Source organism: Scyliorhinus torazame, chromosome 16 (assembly GCF_047496885.1).
Source record: "Scyliorhinus torazame isolate Kashiwa2021f chromosome 16, sScyTor2.1, whole genome shotgun sequence".
In the NCBI taxonomy this organism is placed as follows: Eukaryota; Metazoa; Chordata; class Chondrichthyes; order Carcharhiniformes; family Scyliorhinidae; genus Scyliorhinus; species Scyliorhinus torazame.
In genome coordinates this window covers 160,268,054-160,288,513 of record NC_092722.1, presented here as the reverse complement: position 1 = coordinate 160,288,513, position 20,460 = coordinate 160,268,054, and the positions used below count along the sequence as shown (strand labels likewise).

The following is a 20,460-nucleotide window of genomic DNA, read 5'->3' as shown; positions in this document are numbered from 1 at the left end:
GAAAGCTTAAATTGAAGAAAGGTGTGCCAGAAGACAATCATCTAAAACAAAGACTCTTATCCTTTTACTTTTATCACTATTTTGCACCTCTCCTTTCCCCCGTGTTGTCTGTCTTGTGTGTGTGTGTATATATTATATATAGAGGGTGGGGCAAGTTAGGAATTAGATAATAGTTAACCTGTTGTATTTGCTGCATATTTAATCGTAGTTATTGATAAAATTAATTGTGTTTAATTTACAAATCTGGTACTAGTTATTGGGCAGCCAAGGGCCCAAGACTTTGGGTGTTTTTTTCTGAGAAGTATTTATTAATTTCAATTGCGTTGCGACTCCAGGTCAAGTGGGGCTAGAATTGACTGCGCACTAGCCCAGAGGCGCCTAACAGAAATAAAGGATTATATCTATAAGGAAAGATTGAACAGGTTGGGGTGCTTTTCGCCAGAAGAGAGGATTAAGGAGTGACCTGATAAGAGGTTTTCAAGATTATGAAATGGCCTGAAAGGGTAGGTGCACAGATATTGTTTTCACTTGTGAGAAAGAATAGAACTAGGAGGGTTCTAAATCACTAATAAAACCAATAGTGAAATCAGGAGAAACTTCTTTACCCAGGAAGTGGTTTGAATATAGTTGAGGTGATTATCATAAATGCACTTGAGGTGAAGCAAGATAAATACATCAATAAGAAAGGAACAGAAGGATAATGTCGATGTGGCAAGATGAGGTGGGGAGGATGTTAGAGTGGATCACAAACACAGACATATTGGGCCGACTAACCTATTTCTGTGCAGTAAATCCAATGTATCAATTCTCAAGCAAATCTTAAGTTTTGTTGCTAGTTTGAAACCTTTATCACATGGGGCCATCGAAAAGAATCACCGGTTTTAGGCAATGTTTTGGTTTACTTCATCATAGATTATCATAGAATTCATGATCCAAGAGCACATCACGTGTTGTGGTTCTTCCATGTTGGTGAACATACTCATTGCAGATAGTTTGTACCCTTTCAGTGGTAATATTCGATGGTACTAAACCTTTCTGGATCAGGCTAATGTACAGCTCCATCTTCTTCCAATTATTGCCAAATTTGTTACGCTTCTTTCAAGAAATTATCCATGATAACTTGGTAGGTTCTCTTCTGTGTGGGCATTAAGAATGGTAGCAAGGTGGTCAAATTACTGGACAGGTAACCCAGTGGCCTGGACTAATGATCTGAAGAAGCAAATTCAAATGCTAGCACAGCAACCGGGTAATTTAAAATTGGTTGACCAAATAAATCTGGAATAAAAAGTTAAAAAGCTAGGAGGCAATCAGAATCTGCAGAAAGACAGTAACACCACAGGGTTACAGCGAGCAAGTTCCAGTTTGGAAAGGGACCGACCTTGGCACGCCACTACATCATCATTCATTCAACTAAGAGCTGAACATTCAGCACCATTCATTGTCGGTTAGAAATTTCATTCCTCCTCCTTCAGGTATCATGCCCCAAGATAGCATTGGCGACCGTGGACTTCCATTGGTCCATGATTATGCTTGGCAAAGTACTGCAATGGCTTGTCTTTGCCTTCTGCAGCATAACCAACAGGAAATTCTTCTGGTTTTTCAGTTTGTCATCAGGTGTATTGGAAAGATTTACAGGCTAATAATCAACCTGTTTGGCCATGTTATGAACATACCTTCCTGGCCATCAATTCTTGAAGTAGGTCTTGAATCACTGGTTCAGATGTAGGGGTTCTACTACTGTACCACAAGATCTCATTGGAAATTTATTGCTTTCCATTATTTTTGCCATCATGCAACTCACAAATCATCTCGGTAAAGTTTTTGAGACAGGCAATTTTGGCTGGTAGTTTCCAGATACTACTCTACCCAGTACCGAAGATCCTTATAAGATCAACAAAGACATACATGTTACTCAAAGTTTGTCACAAAGGTGTGCAGGAATGAACAGAAAAGGGGATGGCAAGTTAAAAAGGTTATTCAGGATTCTAACAATTCTACACAGTTCGACTTACAGAACCGTGGCTGGTAGACCATAATCCTAATTAGACGGCTTTCTACTGTTATTTGAATAAAATCACTCAAGAGACTGACAAACATTAGGCATTCCACAAAACGTAAAATTATATAGATAGTCATGAGCGGGGCCTGCGTGAGGGAGCGGAGAAACGAGTAGGGCCTGCGAAAAGGAGCGGGGCCCACGAGGGGGAGCGCATAAACGAATGGGGCCCACGGAGAAATGAGCGGGGCTCTTGAGGGGCATCGGAGAAAAGAGGCGAGGCCCGCAAGGGGGAGCAAAGAAAAGAACGGGGCCACGAGTGGGAGGAGAGAAACGAGTGGGGTCCACGAGTGGGAGTGTAGAAACGAGCGGGGCCCGCGACGGGGAGCGGAGAAAGGAGCCGGGTCCGCGAGGGGGAGCGGTGAAACGAGCGGGAACCGCGAGGGGGACTGGGGTCCACAAGGGGGAAGAGGAGAAACGAGCAGGGCCCGCGAGGGGGAGCAGAGAAACAAGCAGAGCCCGCGAGAGGAAGCGGAGCAAGGAGCGGAGCCCGTGACAGGGAGCGGAGAAACGAGCAGGACCCGCGAGGGGGAGCAGAGAAAAGAGTGGGGTCCACAAGGGGGAGCGGAGAAACGACTGGGGCCTGCGAGTGGGAGTGGAGAAACGAGCGGAGCCCGGGAGGGAGAGCGGAGAAATGAGCGGGAGCGGAGAAGCAAGCGGAGCAGAGCAGGCAAACGACAAGGGCCTGTGAGATGGAGCAAATAGAAAACTGAAATCAGATCTTTGTGGTAGAAGCTCACACAATGCGACATAACAGCCTCTCTCTGAATTCTAATAAATACTTCTGAAAAATCAGGAGAGGAGTCGAGGTACAAATTTATAAACTATTTAAACTGTCATAAGTATCCAAAATCTGAGGGAACTTCTCAAGATTCTGAAGGGAGTCTCAATTATTCTAACATGGCCACATCTGCTCCATCAAGTTATCTATTTCTACGATGACCTGAAAACAAAAGATTGGCACATGACGACTGGAATACTGCAAATGAGCAGCACTTGGACAACTCCCAGCTAGGGTTTTTGCATTCCAGATCAAATGTTTCACATCAGGCATATAAGCAAATTGTCAATCAATCTTGGCTTTCAGGTAAAATCTGAGAACTGCTGGTTTTGACACCCATGATTTGTAAAACAGCTTGCCTCTAAACCACCCTCGTCAATCATTGTGCAATAGCAAGCTTTGTTTGCATTTGATGTTATAAAGAATGAAGTAAATTATTTTTGAAATTAACACAACTTCCCTCCAGAAGATAAAATAGCTACATGTCACCTCCCGACCAAAAACTCTATTTACACTCAAGAGTGCATTGTCTCATTGTCCCACCCCCGCCAGACAAATTTAGAATGCAGCTGAGATTATTTCTATAGTTACCAACCTAAAATCAGATATGAAACTAATTGGCAATTTTACAGTTTGAAGTAAAATAGAGCTCGGAATCCAGTACACACCTCTTTTTAAAAAAAGGCTTGTTTTTTACTTCTCAATTTAGCTTCAAGTATATTTACAGCATTTGTTTAACTGAATCACTGTTTATTCTGCCCTCCGTGAGACAAAACCCTTTTTCTCAATTAAATATTTTTTTAAATTCTTGCTTATGTAGTTATTTGATAGAATTGCACCATTGAGGATTTTCTCACTAGTTTCATCTTCAATGTCCCAAAAACTTGAACAATGGGTCATTTGCCATTTTCTGCATCTGACAGATACACTGTCGATATGTCTAAACTCACAGAATTAGTTCTCAAACATTCCCCTCTGCGACGAGTGTAAATGCAAGACTCCCTTAACAATGGAAAAATTAGCCATTTCCAAACTGGTTCCATTGCTCACAATTCTTATTTAAACTGAAAAAAATTAAATCACTAATATTTCAGATAATCTGTTTATTCACCGAACAGTGAACATCAGCCTTTTTTAAATTAACCTTTGAGTCAATGAAGCAGGAATGACACATGCACACGAAATGATAGTCTTTACAATGCTTAATGACATCAAATAAAAGTTGCACATCACCACACCATTTTCAAACATGTGCATTTTGAAATCATGTTTTATATGTCCCAATTTCCTTTCAACTGTATAACACAATATTTCAATGAATTCTAGAAAACTAGTCCTTACGCCTTGATGAAGTTGAGCATCCCATAATTAAGCAAATGTCATAATAGCTTGATGCCTCACTCAAGATCAACATTGGTAATAAAAGTAAGTTGATTTGTTTCCCATTTAATTTGGGGTCACTTAAGAGTGGAATTACTAATATATTTACTTCAAAATAATACCAAGAGTTTCAATCTCAATCTTAACATGTATTTCCACTCAAGTTTTCTCCAGGACACCACAATTGGTCCCAATCAAAAGAGGCGTGAGCACAGGCAAGGTTTGATTTTTCATGCAGACTTTGGCATTCGGACAAACAGAGAAAGACTAAAAAGAAAATACATGGGGAAGTTGAAATAACTACAAAATAATCTTCATTTGAACTTCTGAATGCACATATATTTTGTGAAACAAGTATATCTTACCTTCATTTTCACTTGCAGATAGTTACATTGCTTAATACTATTAAGTGTGAGGGAAACAAAAATCAAGCTATCGGCAGGAACTGAAAAGATGAAAGCAAGATTCAAAGAACAAAAGAACAAAGAACAATGCAGCACAGGAACAGGCCCTTCACTGTATAAATCTTCTCTACAAGGGCAGCAAGGTGGTGCAATGGTCAGCACTGCTGCCTCAAAGCAGCGAGGACCCGGGTTCAATCCCGGCTCCTGGTCACTGTCCGTGTGGAGTTTGCCCATTCTCCCTGTGTCTGTGAGTCTCACCCCCACAACCCAAAGATGTTCAGGGTAAGTGAATTGGCCACGCTAAAATTGTCCTTAATTGGAAAAGAGAGAGAATTGGGTACTCTAAATTTAAAAAAATAATAAAATAAACAAATCTTCTCTGCAACACATCAACCAAGGGGATAATTTAAATAGTTCATTAAAATTAAAATGACAAGAAATATATATATTTAGAAATAAATGATTAAATATTTCAAGGACCTACAATATGAAACTTGTTTTACATAATGTTGCTTATTAAAGGCATATGTACATGGTGCCATACAAAATTTACTTCAGACTTACAAATGCCAATAAAAATTAGCCCTAAAAACTATCCTGGCACAATCCCAGCATGAAGGCTTCCATGAACATTAATAAACCCATACAGAATTAGGTAAATAACATAAACCTGCAGTCTGTATTGATGAGGTGATAAAAGTCAATTTCCCATAAATTATAACGAGCTCTATTACTCTTCAACATGCAGAAACCTAAAGGTTCCATTGTACTGTGGAAGGTAATAACACTACACAGATGGTTCCATTGAAATAAAGTACAATATCATGTTTCTAACTTGAAAACTTAAATAATCAGCTCCATTGCTGCCTGACCTGCTGAGTATTTTCAACATTTTCCGTTTTTACTTCAGATTAATAGTATCTGCAAAATTGTACTTTTCCATCAATCCATTTCAGCGAGCCACTATTATAAATGTTTACCTTAGGAATTTTTGGTAAATAGACATGAATTATTGATGCAGAACGGACCAATCCATAAGACGACATACATTTGATTTGAATCAGTCTTCTATATTCCTTATTAAAACCATTCCTTAAAGAAACCAGCGATTAACAGCAACATCCAACAAAACCTAAATTCAACTCTTCATTGCCAGAGTACCTCATAAGTGAGGCCCATGCAAATCCTCAACATTTTATGGAATAAACCATCAGGGAAGTTCAGAGACGTGCAATGCAAAGTCACAATATTTTGGCCTGGTCATCAAAAATAAACCCCATGGAGAAGTATTGCAGCTCAAGCATTTCAAACAGCAACTCTCACCAGTTTGGATCCCAGAGACTGTTCAAAACTTCAACTTTTTGTGCCTTAGTTCAATGTTTTGCCAGCGGTTTGACACAAAATCAGGTTTCTCTGTGGCATCATTTGGCAAGGGGGTAAGTGGAACAAGAGAAAGGACACGGGCAGCACGGTAGCATTGTGGATAGCACAAATGCTTCACAGCTCCAGGGTCTCAGGTTCGATTCCGGCTTGGGTCACTGTCTGTGCGGAGTCTGCACATCCTCCCCGTGTGTGCGTGGGTTTCCTCCGGGTGCTCCGGTTTGCTCCCACAGTCCAAAGATGTGCGGGTTAGGTGGATTGGCCATGCTAAATTGCCCATAGTGTCCAAAATTGCCCTTAGTGTTGGGTGGGGTTACTGGGTTATGGGGATAGGGGGAGGTGTAGACCTTGGGTGGGGCGCTCTTTCCAAGAGCCGGTGCAGACTCGATGGGCCGAATGGCCTCCTTCTGCACTGTAAATTCTATGACACTCACAGGCTCATCTTGCATCAGACTTCAATAATATGTGAATTATTACAGAGTAGTATCGATGGCAGCCATAGAGAAAATCAGGGTGCTGTTCTCACCCCAAAAGGTAAAAGATCTTGGAAAAGCAACGGGAACCAGAAGATGCCAAAATCGAGGAAATAGTAAAACTCTTGCCATCATGAGAAGCACATCATGAGCGAACCTCAGAACTCTTACCACTTTATAGTGATAAGAGTGTGTGTGTATGTGTGTGGGGGGGAAGGCAGGAGGACGAGAAAAGCAAAACAGCATATGACACGTCCAAATATATACCTATTCATTTAAATGTACCAGTAAACAGAAATGGGAGTTTGTCAGAAAAAATACTGTGATAATCAGGAGGGATTTTAATCTACATATAGACAAGGAAAATCAAATCAACAAAAGTACCTATTTGAGAAGTTCTTCGAATGTCTTTGGATAGTTTATTGGAACAGCATGTGCTGGAGCCAACATAGTTTTGTGGAACAGCTATGGAGCCAACCAAAGAGCCAACTAGACCTGGCATACGCAGGTACGCACTGTTGTCACTGTTTATTGGTGGTGGGACTGAATGTTCGTGGAAGGGGTACCAATCAAGCGGGCTGCTTTGTCGGGATCGTGTCGAGCTTGAATGTTGTTAAAACTGCACTCATTCAGTCAAGCAGAGAGTATTCCATCACGCTCCTGACTTATGTTTTGTAGATGGTGGATAGGCTTTGGGGAGTTGATCAAATTCCTAGCCTCTGACCTGCTCTTATAGCCACAGTATTTATATAGCTAGTCCAGTTCAGTTTCTGGTCAATGGTACCACTCAGGATGTTAATAGGGTGCTCTAGTTTCCTCCCACAAGTCCCAAAAAGATGGGACTGTTAGGTGAATTGGACATTCTGAATTCTCCCTCAGTATATCCGAACAGGCACCGTAGTATGGCGACTAGAGAATTTTCACAGTAACTTCATTGCAGTGTTAATGTAAGCCTACTTGTGATACTAATAAAGATTATTATTAATGAGGACTTCAGAAATGGTAATGGCATTGAGTGTCAAGGGAAGATGGTTAAATCTTCTATGTTGGAGATAGTCATTCATGCCACACATTAGTCAAGCAATGTTACTTGCCAGTTCTCAGCCCAAGTCTGGATATTGTCCAGGTCTTGATGCATTTGGACATCATACTGCTTCAGTACCTGAGGAGCTGTGAATGGTGCTGAACATTGCGCAGTCATCAGTGGCCATCTCCACTCCAGACCTTATGTCGGAAGGAAAGTCATTGATGAACAACTGAAGATGGTTAGGTCTAGGACACTACCCTGAGGAACCCCTGTAGTGATGTCCTGGAATTGAGATGATAGATCTCCAACCTCCACAACCATCTTCCTTTGTGCCAGGTATGACTCTAACCAGTGGAGGGTTTTCCCCCCGATTCTCATTGACTCCAGTTTTTCTAGGGCTCCTTGATGACATACTGAGTCAAATGCTGCCTTGATGTCAAGGGCAGTCACTCTTACCTCTGGCATTCAGCTGTTTTGTCCACATTTAACCAAGACTGATGAAGTTAGGGGCTGAGTAACCCTGGCAGACCCCAAACTGAGCATCAGTGAGCAGGATATTGCTGACTAAGTGCTGCTTGATTGTGCTGTTAGTGACTCTTTCCATCACTTTACTGATGATGGAGAGAAGACGGATGGGGTGTAATTGGCCAGGTTAGATTTATCCTGCTTCTTGTGTACAGGACATGTCTGGGCAATTTTCTACATTGCCAGTGAGATGCCAGTTTTGTAGCTGTACTGGAACAATGTGGCTAGCGGCACGGCTAATTCTGGAGCGCAAGTCTTCAGTACTATTGCCGGAATATTGTCATGGCCTTTGCAGATCCAGTGCCTTCACCTGTTTTTTGATATCACATGGAGTGAATCGAATTGGACGAAGACTGACATCTGTGCTGTTAAGGACCTCTGGAGGAGGCAGAGATGAATCATCCACTTGGCACTTCTGGCTGAAGAGTGCTGTGAATGCTTAAGCCTTATCTTTTGCACTGAAGTGCTGGGCTCGTCCATCATTGAGGATGGGGATATGTGTAGACCTCCTCCTCCAGTGAGTTGTTTAAGTCACAGCTGGATGTGGCAGGACTGCAGAGCGAAGATCTGATCTGTAGGCAGTGGAATTGCTTAGTTTATTATTTGCTGCTTATGCTGTTTGGCACACAAGTGGTTGTATGTTGTAGCTACACTAGATTGACACCTAATTTTTAGGTATATCTGGGGTTGCTCAAAGCATGCCCTTCTGCACACATCATTGAACCAGGATCAATCGCTTGGTTTGGTAGTAATGGTAGAGTGGGGATATGCTGGATCAAGAGATTATATATTGTTTTTGAGCACAATTCTCCAGTTGCTTGATGGTCCACAGTACCTCATGGGTGCCCAGACTTGAGTTGCTAGATCTGTTCAAAGTCTACCCCGTTTAACACTGTAGTAGTGGCACACAACACACTGGAAGCTATCCTCAATGTGAAGCCAGGATTTTGCCTCCACAAGGACTGTGCAGTGGTCACTCCTATCGATACATTCATGGACAGGTACATCTGTGGCAGAAGAGGTTGGTGAGAATGAGGTCAAGTATGTTTTTCCCTCACCATTTTCTGCAGATCAAGTCGAGCAGCTATGTCCTTTAGGACCCGGCTAGCCTTGTCTGTGGTGGTACTTCCGAGCCACTCTTGGTGATGGACATTGAAATCCCCCACCCAGAGACATTTTGTGCCCTTGCCACCCTTTGTGCTTCCTCTAACATGGAGAAGTACTGATTCATCAGCTGAGGTGGAATGGTAGGTGGTAATCAGCAGATTTCCTTGCCCATGTCTGACCCAGTGCCATGAGACTTCACATGGTCCAGAGTCGATATTGAGGACTCCCAGGACAACCCCTTCCCGACTGTATACCGCCATCTCTGATGGGTAGTCTTGCCTGGGGGCAAGACAGACCCAAGGATGTTGATGGTCGTGTCTAGAACATTATCTGTAAGGCTTGATTCTGTGCGTATGACTGTGTCAGGCTGTAGCTGGACTTGTCTGTGAGACAGTTGTTCCAATTTTGGAACAAGGACCCAGATGTTAGTAAGGAGGACTTTGCAGGGTTGACAGGACTTGGTTTGCCGTTGTCATTTCTGGTACCTACGTAGATACTGGGTGGTCCATCCGGTTTCATTCCTTTTTGTTTTCTTCGCTGCTGTTGGATACAACTGAGTAGCTTGCTGGTCCATTTCAGACAGCACTGTTCTCTCCAACAAGCACCAACTACCACCCTGTCCATTTGAACATTTTAAAGAACTCAAAATAATTCTTTGCTGAGAGAAACAGCCAAAATTAGCTATCACAGGAAAGAGAACAATGCTTACAATTAACATCTCTACAAGATTAAAATCATAGAGGAGGTACAAGAACGTACATTCGTAAAAAGCCTTTAATGTAATAAAACATCCCACGGGCATTTTGCAGGAACATTATAAATCAAAATATAGGGTGGCATGTGGTGCAGTGGTTAGCACTGGGACTGCGGCTCTGAGGACCCGTGTTCGAATCCTGCCCCTGGGTCACTTCCGTGTGGAGTTTGCAGATTCTCCCCATGTCTGGGTGGGTTTCACCCCCACAACCCAAAGATGTGCAGGTTAGATGGATTGGCCACCCTAAATTGCCCCTCAATTGGAAAAAAAAATTGGGTACTCTAAAATTTAAAAAAAATAAATACATTTTTAAAAAAAATCAAAATATGGCACCGAGTCACATAAGGAGATATTATGTTGGACATCCAAAAGCTTTGTCGAGGAGATAGGTTTTGAGGATTGTCCTTAAAAGAGGGAATGCACGATAGAGGGGCAGTGTGGTGTAAGAAGTGAACTTCAGAATTAAAGGCCTAAGCAATAGAAGGCCCAGCAACCAATAATGGAGCAATTAGAATTGGGGATGCACAAGAAGCCAGAATCAGGTCAGCATAGATATCTTGGAGGGCTATAGCACGAGAGAAGATTAGAGATAGTGAGGGGAGAGGCCATGGAAGGATTTGGAACCAGGATGTTAATTTTGAAGTTAAAATAATGCATGAACAGGAACCGATGTCGGTCAGTAAGCACAGCAGTGATAGGTGAACGGAACTCGGTGCAGCTTATGCGCAGCAGATTTTTGGTTGTGACGGAAGGTAGAATGTGGGAGACCCAGCTAGGAGTGTGGTGGAATAGTCAAGTCTAGAGATAACAAAGGCATGAATAACGGTTTAGCAACAGGTGACGTGAGACTGTGGAAAAATTAGCCATCTTAGTCAATGTGACCAGAAGCTCATTTTAGGGTCAAATATGACACCAAGGTTGGGAACAGCCTAGTTTAATCTCAGACTTGCCAGGGAGATGAATGGAGTCAGTAGTTAGGGAATGGAGTTCGGAGCGGGGATGAAAACAACATTTGAGGAAACTTTGCTTATCCAGTACTGGATTCTGAATAAGCCGCCTGATAATTTTGCAAAAGTGGAGGCATTGAGAGAGGTAACGGTGAGTTGTAGTTGAGTGGAATTAGCATAGATGTGAAAACCAACACCGTCTTCAGATGATGCCACATGTGGAAATAGTAGGAGGGGTCAAGGACAAATCCAAAGATAGTGGTACTGCAGCAGGACACCTCAGAGGGCAGTGAGGCTATATGGGTAGAGATCAGGAATAAGAAGGGTGCAGTCACAATGTTGGGGGTATACTACAGGCCTCCCAACAGCCAGCGGGAGATAGAGGAGCAGATAGGTAGACAGATTTTGGAAAAGAGTAAAAACAACAGGGTTGTGGTGATGGGAGACTTCAACTTCCCCAATATTGACTGGGACTCACTTAGTGCCAGGGGCTTAGACGGGGCGGAGTTTGTAAGGAGCATCCAGGAGGGCTTCTTAAAACAATATGTAGACAGTCCAACTAGGGAAGGGGCGGTACTGGACCTGGTATTGGGGAATGAGCCCGGCCAGGTGGTAGATGTTTCAGTAGGGGAGCATTTCGGTAACAGTGACCACAATTCAGTAAGTTTTAAAGTACTGGTGGACAAGGATAAGAGTGGTCCAAGGATGAATGTGCTAAATTGGGGGAAGGCTAATTATAACAATATTAGGCGGGAACTGAAGAGCATAGATTGGGGGCGGATGTTTGAGGGCAAATCAACATCTGACATGTGGGAGGCTTTCAAGTGGCAGTTGAAAGGAATACAGGACCGGCATGTTCCTGTGAAGAAGAAAGATAAATACGGCAATTTTCGGGAACCTTGGATGACGAGTGATATTGTAGGCCTCGTCAAAAAGAAAAAGGAGGCATTTGTCAGGGCTAAAAGGCTGGGAACAGACGAAGCCTGCGTGGAATATAAGGAAAGGAGGAAGGAACTTAAGCAAGGAGTCAGGAGGGCTAGAAGGGGTCACGAAAAGTCATTGGCAAATAGGGTTAAGGAAAATCCCAAGGCTTTTTACACGTACATAAAAAGCACGAGGGTAGCCAGGGAAAGGGTTGGCTCACTGAAGGATAGACAAGGGAATCTGTGTGTGGAGCCAGAGGAAATGGGCGAGGTACTAACTGAATACTTTGCATCAGTATTCACCAAAGAGAAGGAATTGGTAGATGTTGAGTCTGGAGAAGGGGGGTGTAGATAGCCTGGGTCACATTGTGATCCAAAAAGACGAGGTGTTGGGTGTCTTAAAAAATATTAAGGTAGATAAGTCCCCAGGGCCTGATGGGATCTACCCCAGAATACTGAAGGAGGCTGGAGAGGAAATTGCTGAGGCCTTGACAGAAATCTTTGGATCCTCGCTGTCTTCAGGGGATGTCCCGGAGGACTGGAGAATAGCCAATGTTGTTCCTCTGTTTAAGAAGGGTAGCAAGGATAATCCCGGGAACTACAGGCCGGTGAGCCTTACTTCAGTGGTAGGGAAATTACTGGAGAGAATTCTTCGAGACAGGATCTACTCCCATTTGGAAGCAAATGGACGTATTAGTGAGAGGCAGCACGGTTTTGTGAAGGGGAGGTCATGTCTCACTAACTTGATAGAGTTTTTCGAGGAGGTCACTAAGATGATTGATGCAGGTAGGGCAGTAGATGTTGTCTATATGGACTTCAGTAAGGCCTTTGACAAGGTCCCTCATGGTAGACTAGTACAAAAGGTGAAGTCACACGGGATCAGGGGTGAGCTGGCAAGGTGGATACAGAACTGGCTAGGCCATAGAAGGCAGAGAGTAGCAATGGAGGGATGCTTTTCTAATTGGAGGGCTGTGACCAGTGGTGTTCCACAGGGATCAGTGCTGGGACCGTTGCTCTTTGTAGTATATATAAATGATTTGGAGGAAAATGTAACTGGTCTGATTAGTAAGTTTGCAGACGACACAAAGGTTGGTGGAATTGCGGATAGCGATGAGGACTGTCTGAGGATACAGCAGGATTTAGATTGTCTGGAGACTTGGGCGGAGAGATGGCAGATGGAGTTTAATCCGGACAAATGTGAGGTAATGCATTTTGGAAGGTCTAATGCAGGTAGGGAATATACAGTGAATGGTAGAACCCTCAAGAGTATTGAAAGTCAAAGAGATCTAGGAGTACAGGTCCACAGGTCATTGAAAGGGGCAACACAGGTGGAGAAGGTAGTCAAGAAGGCATACGGCATGCTTGCCTTCATTGGCCGGGGCATCGAGTATAAGAATTGGCAAGTCATGTTGCAGCTGTATAGAACCTTAGTTAGGCCAAACTTGGAGTATAGTGTTCAATTCTGGTCGCCACACTACCAGAAGGATGTGGAGGCTTTAGAGAGGGTGTAGAAGAGATTTACCAGAATGTTGCCTGGTATGGAGGGCATTAGCTATGAGGAGCGGTTGAATAAACTCGGTTTGTTCTCACTGGAACGAAGGAGGTTGAGGGGAGACCTGATAGAGGTATACAAAATTATGAGGGGCATAGACAGAGTGGATAGTCAGAGGCTTTTCCCCAGGGTAGAGGGGTCAATTACTAGGGGGCATAGGTTTAAGGTGAGAGGGGCAAGGTTTAGAGTAGATGTACGAGGCAAGTTTTTTTACGCAGAGGGTAGTGGGTGCCTGGAACCCGCTACCGGAGGAGGTAGTGGAAGCAGGGACGATAGGGACATTTAAGGGGCATCTTGACAAATATATGAATAGGATGGGAATAGAAGGATACGGACCCAGGAAGTGTAGAAGATTGTAGTTTAGTCGGGCAGCATGGTCGGCACGGGCTTGGAGGGCCGAAGGGCCTGTTCCTGTGCTGTACATTTCTTTGTTCTTTGAAAAGAAGCCACTGCAAGGGAAACTATGGTTACGATTAGCTAGATAAGAATGGAACCATGTGAGAGCCGTCCCACCCAACTGGGCAACAGTGCAGACGTGCTGGAGGACGATGGTGTGATCAATAGTGACAAAGGCTGCAAAGAGGTTGAGAAAGTCAATAATAATAATCTTCATTGTCACAAGTAGACTTACATTAACACTGCAATAAAATTACTGTGAAAAGCCCCTAGTCGCCACATTCCGGCACCTGTTCGGGTACACAGAGGAAGAATTTAGAATGTCCAATTGACCTAACAGAACGTTTTTCGGGATTTGTGGGGGGAAACCGGAGCACCCGCAGGAAACCAACGCAGACACGGGGATAACGTGCAGACTCCACACAGACAGTGACCGAAACCGGGTATCAAACCTGGGACCCTGGGGCTGTGAAGCAACAGTGCTATCGTGCTGCCCTAAGGAGGGAAGGTTTACCTTTGTCATAATCACGTAAGATGCCACTTGTGACTTGGGAAGAGCAGTTTTGATACTGTGGCAAAAGGGAGAAACATAATTGGAGGAATTAAAAACAGAATTCTGGGGAAAATGGGCTTGGGAAGTGACAACACATTCAAGGACTTAACAATAGAGGGAGTGTTTTAATAAGAGAGAAATAATCACACATTGTCCAGATTTCTTTTGATGGGGGCAGCGTGCTTGTGAAGAGAAGGAAACAGAAAAATCACCGTTATTTTCAAATTGTTTCATCTTAAACATTCAATATATTCCTGGTAAATATGAACAAGTGATTTGAACAGTCTCTGTGACTTGCAATGGACAATGAAAATTCTACTCTGCTAGGCCCAGATCCTGTATTCAGATTATTTCAAGATGTTGTTAAATGATTCCCAGAGACATACTCACTGTATTATGCAAAATCCAAGCTAATGGCCCAATTGCTCCATGCTCAAGGCAGAAAATATTAAGGTAGATGCCCTTGAAACTCCCATATCAATAAAAAGATAGTAGTATTGGAAATTGCTCATTATATCAGAATATGCTAGCAGTATACAACTTTTTGGAAATAGGACTAATGAGATAGATTGTGTTATGGGCCAGGGGTTAGAAAACTCCAAAGTATATCATGGAGTTACCTGACCTACAACTGTTTATTGATTTTGGGTATGAGGAGCACAAGGGCCTACTTTTCAGGTGTTATTCAACAGAAGCCTTAAGCACTTTTAATCAAAAACAAAGTTTATTCTATGAATTCAGTTAACATTTCTATAAACACACACAGTAAGCATTTTATCAACCAAAAACATAAATACCCCACACAGCTACAGTACTCTTCATATATTACCCTTAATAACTTCCCTTTCAACTGTTTCAATTTGATAACAACATCCACTCAACCAAATGTTTACCAAAAATGTAGGTTTGAATTCTTTACAGAAAACAGTTACCGCTTTTAAATTATCAAATGATCTGGACAACTTTTAACATGCAAAGAGAGAGACAAAGGAAATCTTCTTTGTCTGAATCCAGCTTCCAACAATGTAAACCGAAAGTAGAACTCAGAGCCACAGCCAGCTCCCAGCTCAAAATAAAAGTAAAAACCAGACCCACAGCCCAGCTCCACCCACACAATTATATCACTGCAGCCATTTGAGAAGACTTAAAACATTTCTTAAAGGGACACTCCCATGACAATTGTGTCAAGAAAAGACTAAACAGACTGAAAGAAAAGACTAAAAGATTAAAGAGAAGTTATTGTAGAATTGAAAAACATTTAAATAGAAAGAATTTCTAAGCACATCAGGCAACAGAAAACTTGAGACAAGATAGGAAACAACAACAACTCATTTATATAAGACTGTTAGGCTTGGAGCTTTCCCTCTGCCTAGTGGCACATGAGGCAGACAAAGCATGTGATATAGCACCTTTAACTGAGCAACGTTTCCCAATTCCCAAGGCACTTCATAGGAGTATAATTGGACAGGAAGGGACACAGAGCCAGAGGGAGACATTAGAACAATGAACAATTGAGTAAATGCTTGGCCAAGGGGGTAGGTTTAAAGAAGGGTCTTACTGTAAGTAATTAAAGCATAAGTGAGGATTCCAGCAACAGATGGGCTGAGGCAGAGACAGGCGACAGTAAAGAGGTGAAAATAGGTGGTCCCAGTGACAGAAAAGAGGAGATCAGAAGCTCAACTTTGTCAGTTCAGCAAGGTTGTGAATAATCTGGTTCAGACTCAAGAGTTGGCAAAGAGGGGAATTGATTACTTGGGAATGGTATTCGGTGTGAAGGATAAACATTGTGACTTTGATTTTCCTAATTTTTAACTAAGAAAATTGGTTTCATCCAAGACTCATAGACAACCAATCCAAAATCTCAGAGGCAATGGTGAAGTTTAGCTGAGTATTCATAGAATCACCGAATCCTTACAGTGCAGAAGAAGGCCATTTGGCCTATCAGGTTTACATTGACCCTCTGAAAGAGCACCCCATATAGGCCGAAACCCCACCCTATTCTCGTAACCCCGCCTAGGGGCAATTTAGCATATCCAATCCACCTAACTTGTACATCTTTGGACTGAGAGGGGAAACCGGAGCACCTGGAGGAAACCCACGCAGACACGGGAAGAATGTGCAAAATCCACACAGACAGTTACCCAAGGTTGGAGTCAATCCCGAGTATCTGGTGCCGTGAGGCAGCAATCGTAACCACCGTGCCACACCCATATTGTTAGCAAATTAGTGGAATTTGACATTGCTTAGACACTGAATGTGGATAAGAAATAGGAGTGGAAAAGAGAACCCACTGCGGGAAATGCTCTGGCTTCGAGTGGATGGGTAAAAAAAAAAGTGGTAGTTAACGATGGCAACCACAACCAAAAAGACGTTTTCATGGACAAATGGGAGAAATTACCCAAAAGCAAGATCAGAGTTTTTTGGCAGAGAGAAAGTTTTAAAATGCATCTGCCACCCCATTAAAAAAAATTATTTGGCAGTGGAAATGAGCATATTATATACTTGATTTATTAATTAGATGGCTACATTTTCTATCCTCGCCTAGTGACATTATTTCCTTATTTGGGTAAAGTTCCATATCCCATATGGCTTGAATGCAAGTGACACTATAATCAACTCTCTCTTCACTGAATTCACAAACGGGTTGCTGGATAATAAACAAGAGAAGAACTTCCTGCGGATTTCCATCTCTCAAGACATAATACTCAAAGATGCTCTCTGTAGAATACTCAATAACTTCCTCTACTGTTTAAGATGTCAAAGTAAACTCCAATTCGTTTTACTAATATTCTCAACCCATCTTCAATTCTCAACAAAATAATCATTACTTTACTCTTTGAACTGTTTAGCTAACAGTGCTTAATAGCACATATGCCACATGGACTTAAACAGTTCATGCAGGAGGCTCATCACCAGTTTCTCAGGGGCAATTAATGATGGCCAAAACATGCTGGCCTAGTCAACAACACTCACATGCCATGAATGGATAAAAAAAACAGTGATCATGCATCACAATTCTGTAAAATCCCTATCCAAATATTGTTTTGGAATTTTTAAATCATTCATCACATGCCTTTTAAAACCAACTGATTTTTGTTTGCCTGTCAGTGAACAGATTATGGGCAGGGTCACTTAATCTTTGCAACTGAATAAATCAAGGACTATTTTATTCCATGGATAACAGGTTTCTCACTTGTGTTTCTGGAATCTTATGTTACGTTTGTGTCAGTTTTCCTGTGAGTGCAGCAAATCAGTAGCTATGGGTATTGGAATCAATGCGAACATTAAAGGTTTACTATTTTGTGGTAATTTCATCACTTAGTCTCATATTTAGGCTTTAAAAAAAAAGATTTATTAAATAATTTTTCATAATAATCAATACAACGCATAACAAACAGTCAAACAAGAAAAAAATTACAATAAAAAAGAGAAAACAACACAACACCAAATTAACTTAAAACCCAAACTAATCTAAAACCCCTAACAACTGACGGTGACAAACTCCTTATAAAGGGAAATAAATGGTTGCCATCTTAGATAGAACATCTCCACCAACACACTGATGGTGAATTTGACCTTTTCCGAGTGCAGAAATAACATTGTCACCCAACCAATGACGGAATGGGAGGCCTCCACCCAAACAAAATTCTCATCCAGGGTATCAACGAGGCAAAGAAAAGGACATGCAACTTCACTCCAGATTGTATCAACAGTGAATTTGACACCCCAAATATGGCCACCGGTGGACAGAGATCCAAATCTACATTGAGTATTGTTATGGACGAGGCGTTTCCAGAACCCCAAAATGTATCATGGAGTTCAACCAACCTCTCCCTTTAATGGATTTGTTGCTTTTCCTAGCACACGGCTTTTTCCCTAGGTGCGGGATTACAATTATGGACACGTGGGTTTTTAAACACAAAACACTGTTTATTCCATGAACTCAACTTAACATTTTAAATAAACATTGGATCTCTTAAAACCCCTTACTTCAAAGATGCCTCAGAAAATATTGCAACAGTAAATAACTCCTTAAAATGTTCCTTCAAACTTCCAAGAGACTTAACACCTTTAAAACAAAATCACATCAGGTTAAAGGTTTTACTATGATGAGTTTAAATCAACCAAATGATTCAGAGATGGTCTTTTATGGCACACATCACAGCAAATCCAGCTCACTGCAAAACACAGACACTTGCAAGCTCTTTTCAAACTGAAACTAAAAACCTGCAGCTCTCTGGAAACACACAGATACACACCAGCTCTTTTTCAAAAACTGCAAAACCAAACAGCAAAATGGCTGACCTGAGCGGAGCTCCACCCACACTATGACATCACTATTTTCTTAAAGGTACATTGCTTAATCATCCAGTTCTTAAAGGTACTCTCGCATGACACCTTCCCCCAAGAAAAAAAAGTAATCCATCAACTTCAAGATGGTTTCATTTTTCACTTTTGCACCATCCACTAAGAAATATACACAGTAAATATACCTTTTCGTTTTTAAAAAAAAAAAACAACACATGCAAACAGGTATAATAATATAGTCCATTTTTCTTTGTTCTTCCTTCAACCGAAATCCTTCTCGATTGACAGTCTCTTTGAACAAAGTCTCCGCACGATCCACCCATTTCTCTACTCCTCGGCATTTCTCTTTAGAATAAGATAATTTAGTTCAATCTGACCACAGAGCCCCTTGCAATTCTCCAATACAGGAACATTGGTGATCACAGCTTTCAGGCAGTCAAAAGCTTGTTGAAAGTCCGCTATCCATTGAAATTTTTTCGGTTTCTTTAGCAAGTCCATCAGTGGAGTAATCACGCCACAAAACATTTGCACAACTGTTCGAACAAATTCATTCATACTAGGAGATCGCATTATCTCCCTTCGTCTTGAGGGTATCGGAAACTCCTCAAGGAAAGTGATTTGGGCTTCTCCAAATTCACTTTTGGCTAGGTTCATCACCAAACCCGCTACCTGAAGTCGATTGAAGAACTCCATACGATGTTTTAAATGTTCTTTCCATGTCTGGAAGTTGGAAATAAAAGCAGATTGTCCCACTTTCTCAATGCAATCCTCCAAATGTGGGATAGGATAAGAGTCCGTTCTTGTAACTGCATTAACCTTTCGATAGTCCACACACAACCGTTGGGTACCGTCTGGTTTAGGTACCATCACTATGGGTGAGCTCCATTGGCTGCAACCCACTTCAATTATGCCATTCTTCAGCATACTCTCAATCTCTCGGTTAACCTGTGCCAATTTTGAAGGATTAAGTCTATATGGATGTTGTTTGATAGGAACAGCATTTCCCACATCTACATCATGTATAGCCATTTTAGTACGTCCCAATTTGTCTCTACAAACTTGCCCATGTGATATCAATAACTCTTTCAGGTCAGTTCGTTTTTCCTCTGGAAGGTAACTTAACAATTCATCCCAATTTTTAAGAACATCCTCATTTTCCAATTTAATTTTGGGTATGTCAAATTTACAGTCATCTGAATTTGGTTCGTCACTTTGAGTTAGAATCATTAAAACCTCCTTTTTCTCTCCTTCCCTTTCAAAGTTCCTTTTATGCATATCACATGTCACACTCGGTGAGTCTTCCTTCTATCTGGTGTTTTTACCACATAATTCACCTCACTTAATTTCCTTTCAATCTGATACAGTCCACAAAACCTTGCTTTTAAAGGCTCACCTACCACTGGTAAAAACACTAAAACTTTATCCCCACTGGCAAAACTACGGACTTTGGATTTCTTGTCCGCTACCCGTTTCATCGCATTTTGTGCAGCTTTCAAATGTTGTCTAGCCAATTCACCTGCTCTATTTAATCGTCCCCTAAGATTTGACAGGTAATCCAATAGTGTAATTTCTGATTTCTCACCCACCAATTTTTCCTTAATCAATTTAAGTGGTCCTCTTACCTCATGACCAAAAATTAGTTCAAAAGGACTAAATTTGGTAGACTCATTAGGTGCATCCCTAATTGCAAACAATACGAATGGGATTCCTTTATCCCAATCCTCTGGATAATCTTGACAATACGCCCTCAACATTGTCTTTAATGTCTGATGCCACCTTGTTTGCCCTAGGTACTTGTTCCATGAACAGAATGATCTGTCTGGACTGTATGCAGAACAATACTTTTCATTGTACCTCGGTACACGTGACAATAAACAAATCCAAATCCAAACCA

General features: G+C 41.9%; 1 protein-coding gene across 8 annotated transcripts in view; it reads right to left on the bottom strand.

Moving 5' to 3' along the window:
• Nucleotides 1-20,460, bottom strand: part of LOC140393178 (arginyl-tRNA--protein transferase 1) — a 342,882-nt gene that overhangs the window by 191,965 nt on the left and 130,457 nt on the right. For 5 of the 8 annotated variants that reach the window (XM_072479317.1, XM_072479322.1, XM_072479316.1 and 2 more), the window contains one exon: nucleotides 17,638-19,511. The exons of the other annotated variants lie outside the window; for them this stretch is intronic. In XM_072479317.1, coding sequence (XP_072335418.1) covers nucleotides 18,894-19,511 — 618 coding nt within the window. In that variant the 3' untranslated portion in view covers nucleotides 17,638-18,893. Of the gene's footprint in view, nucleotides 1-17,637; nucleotides 19,512-20,460 lie in introns of those variants that run through there. 8 annotated transcript variants of the gene reach the window in all.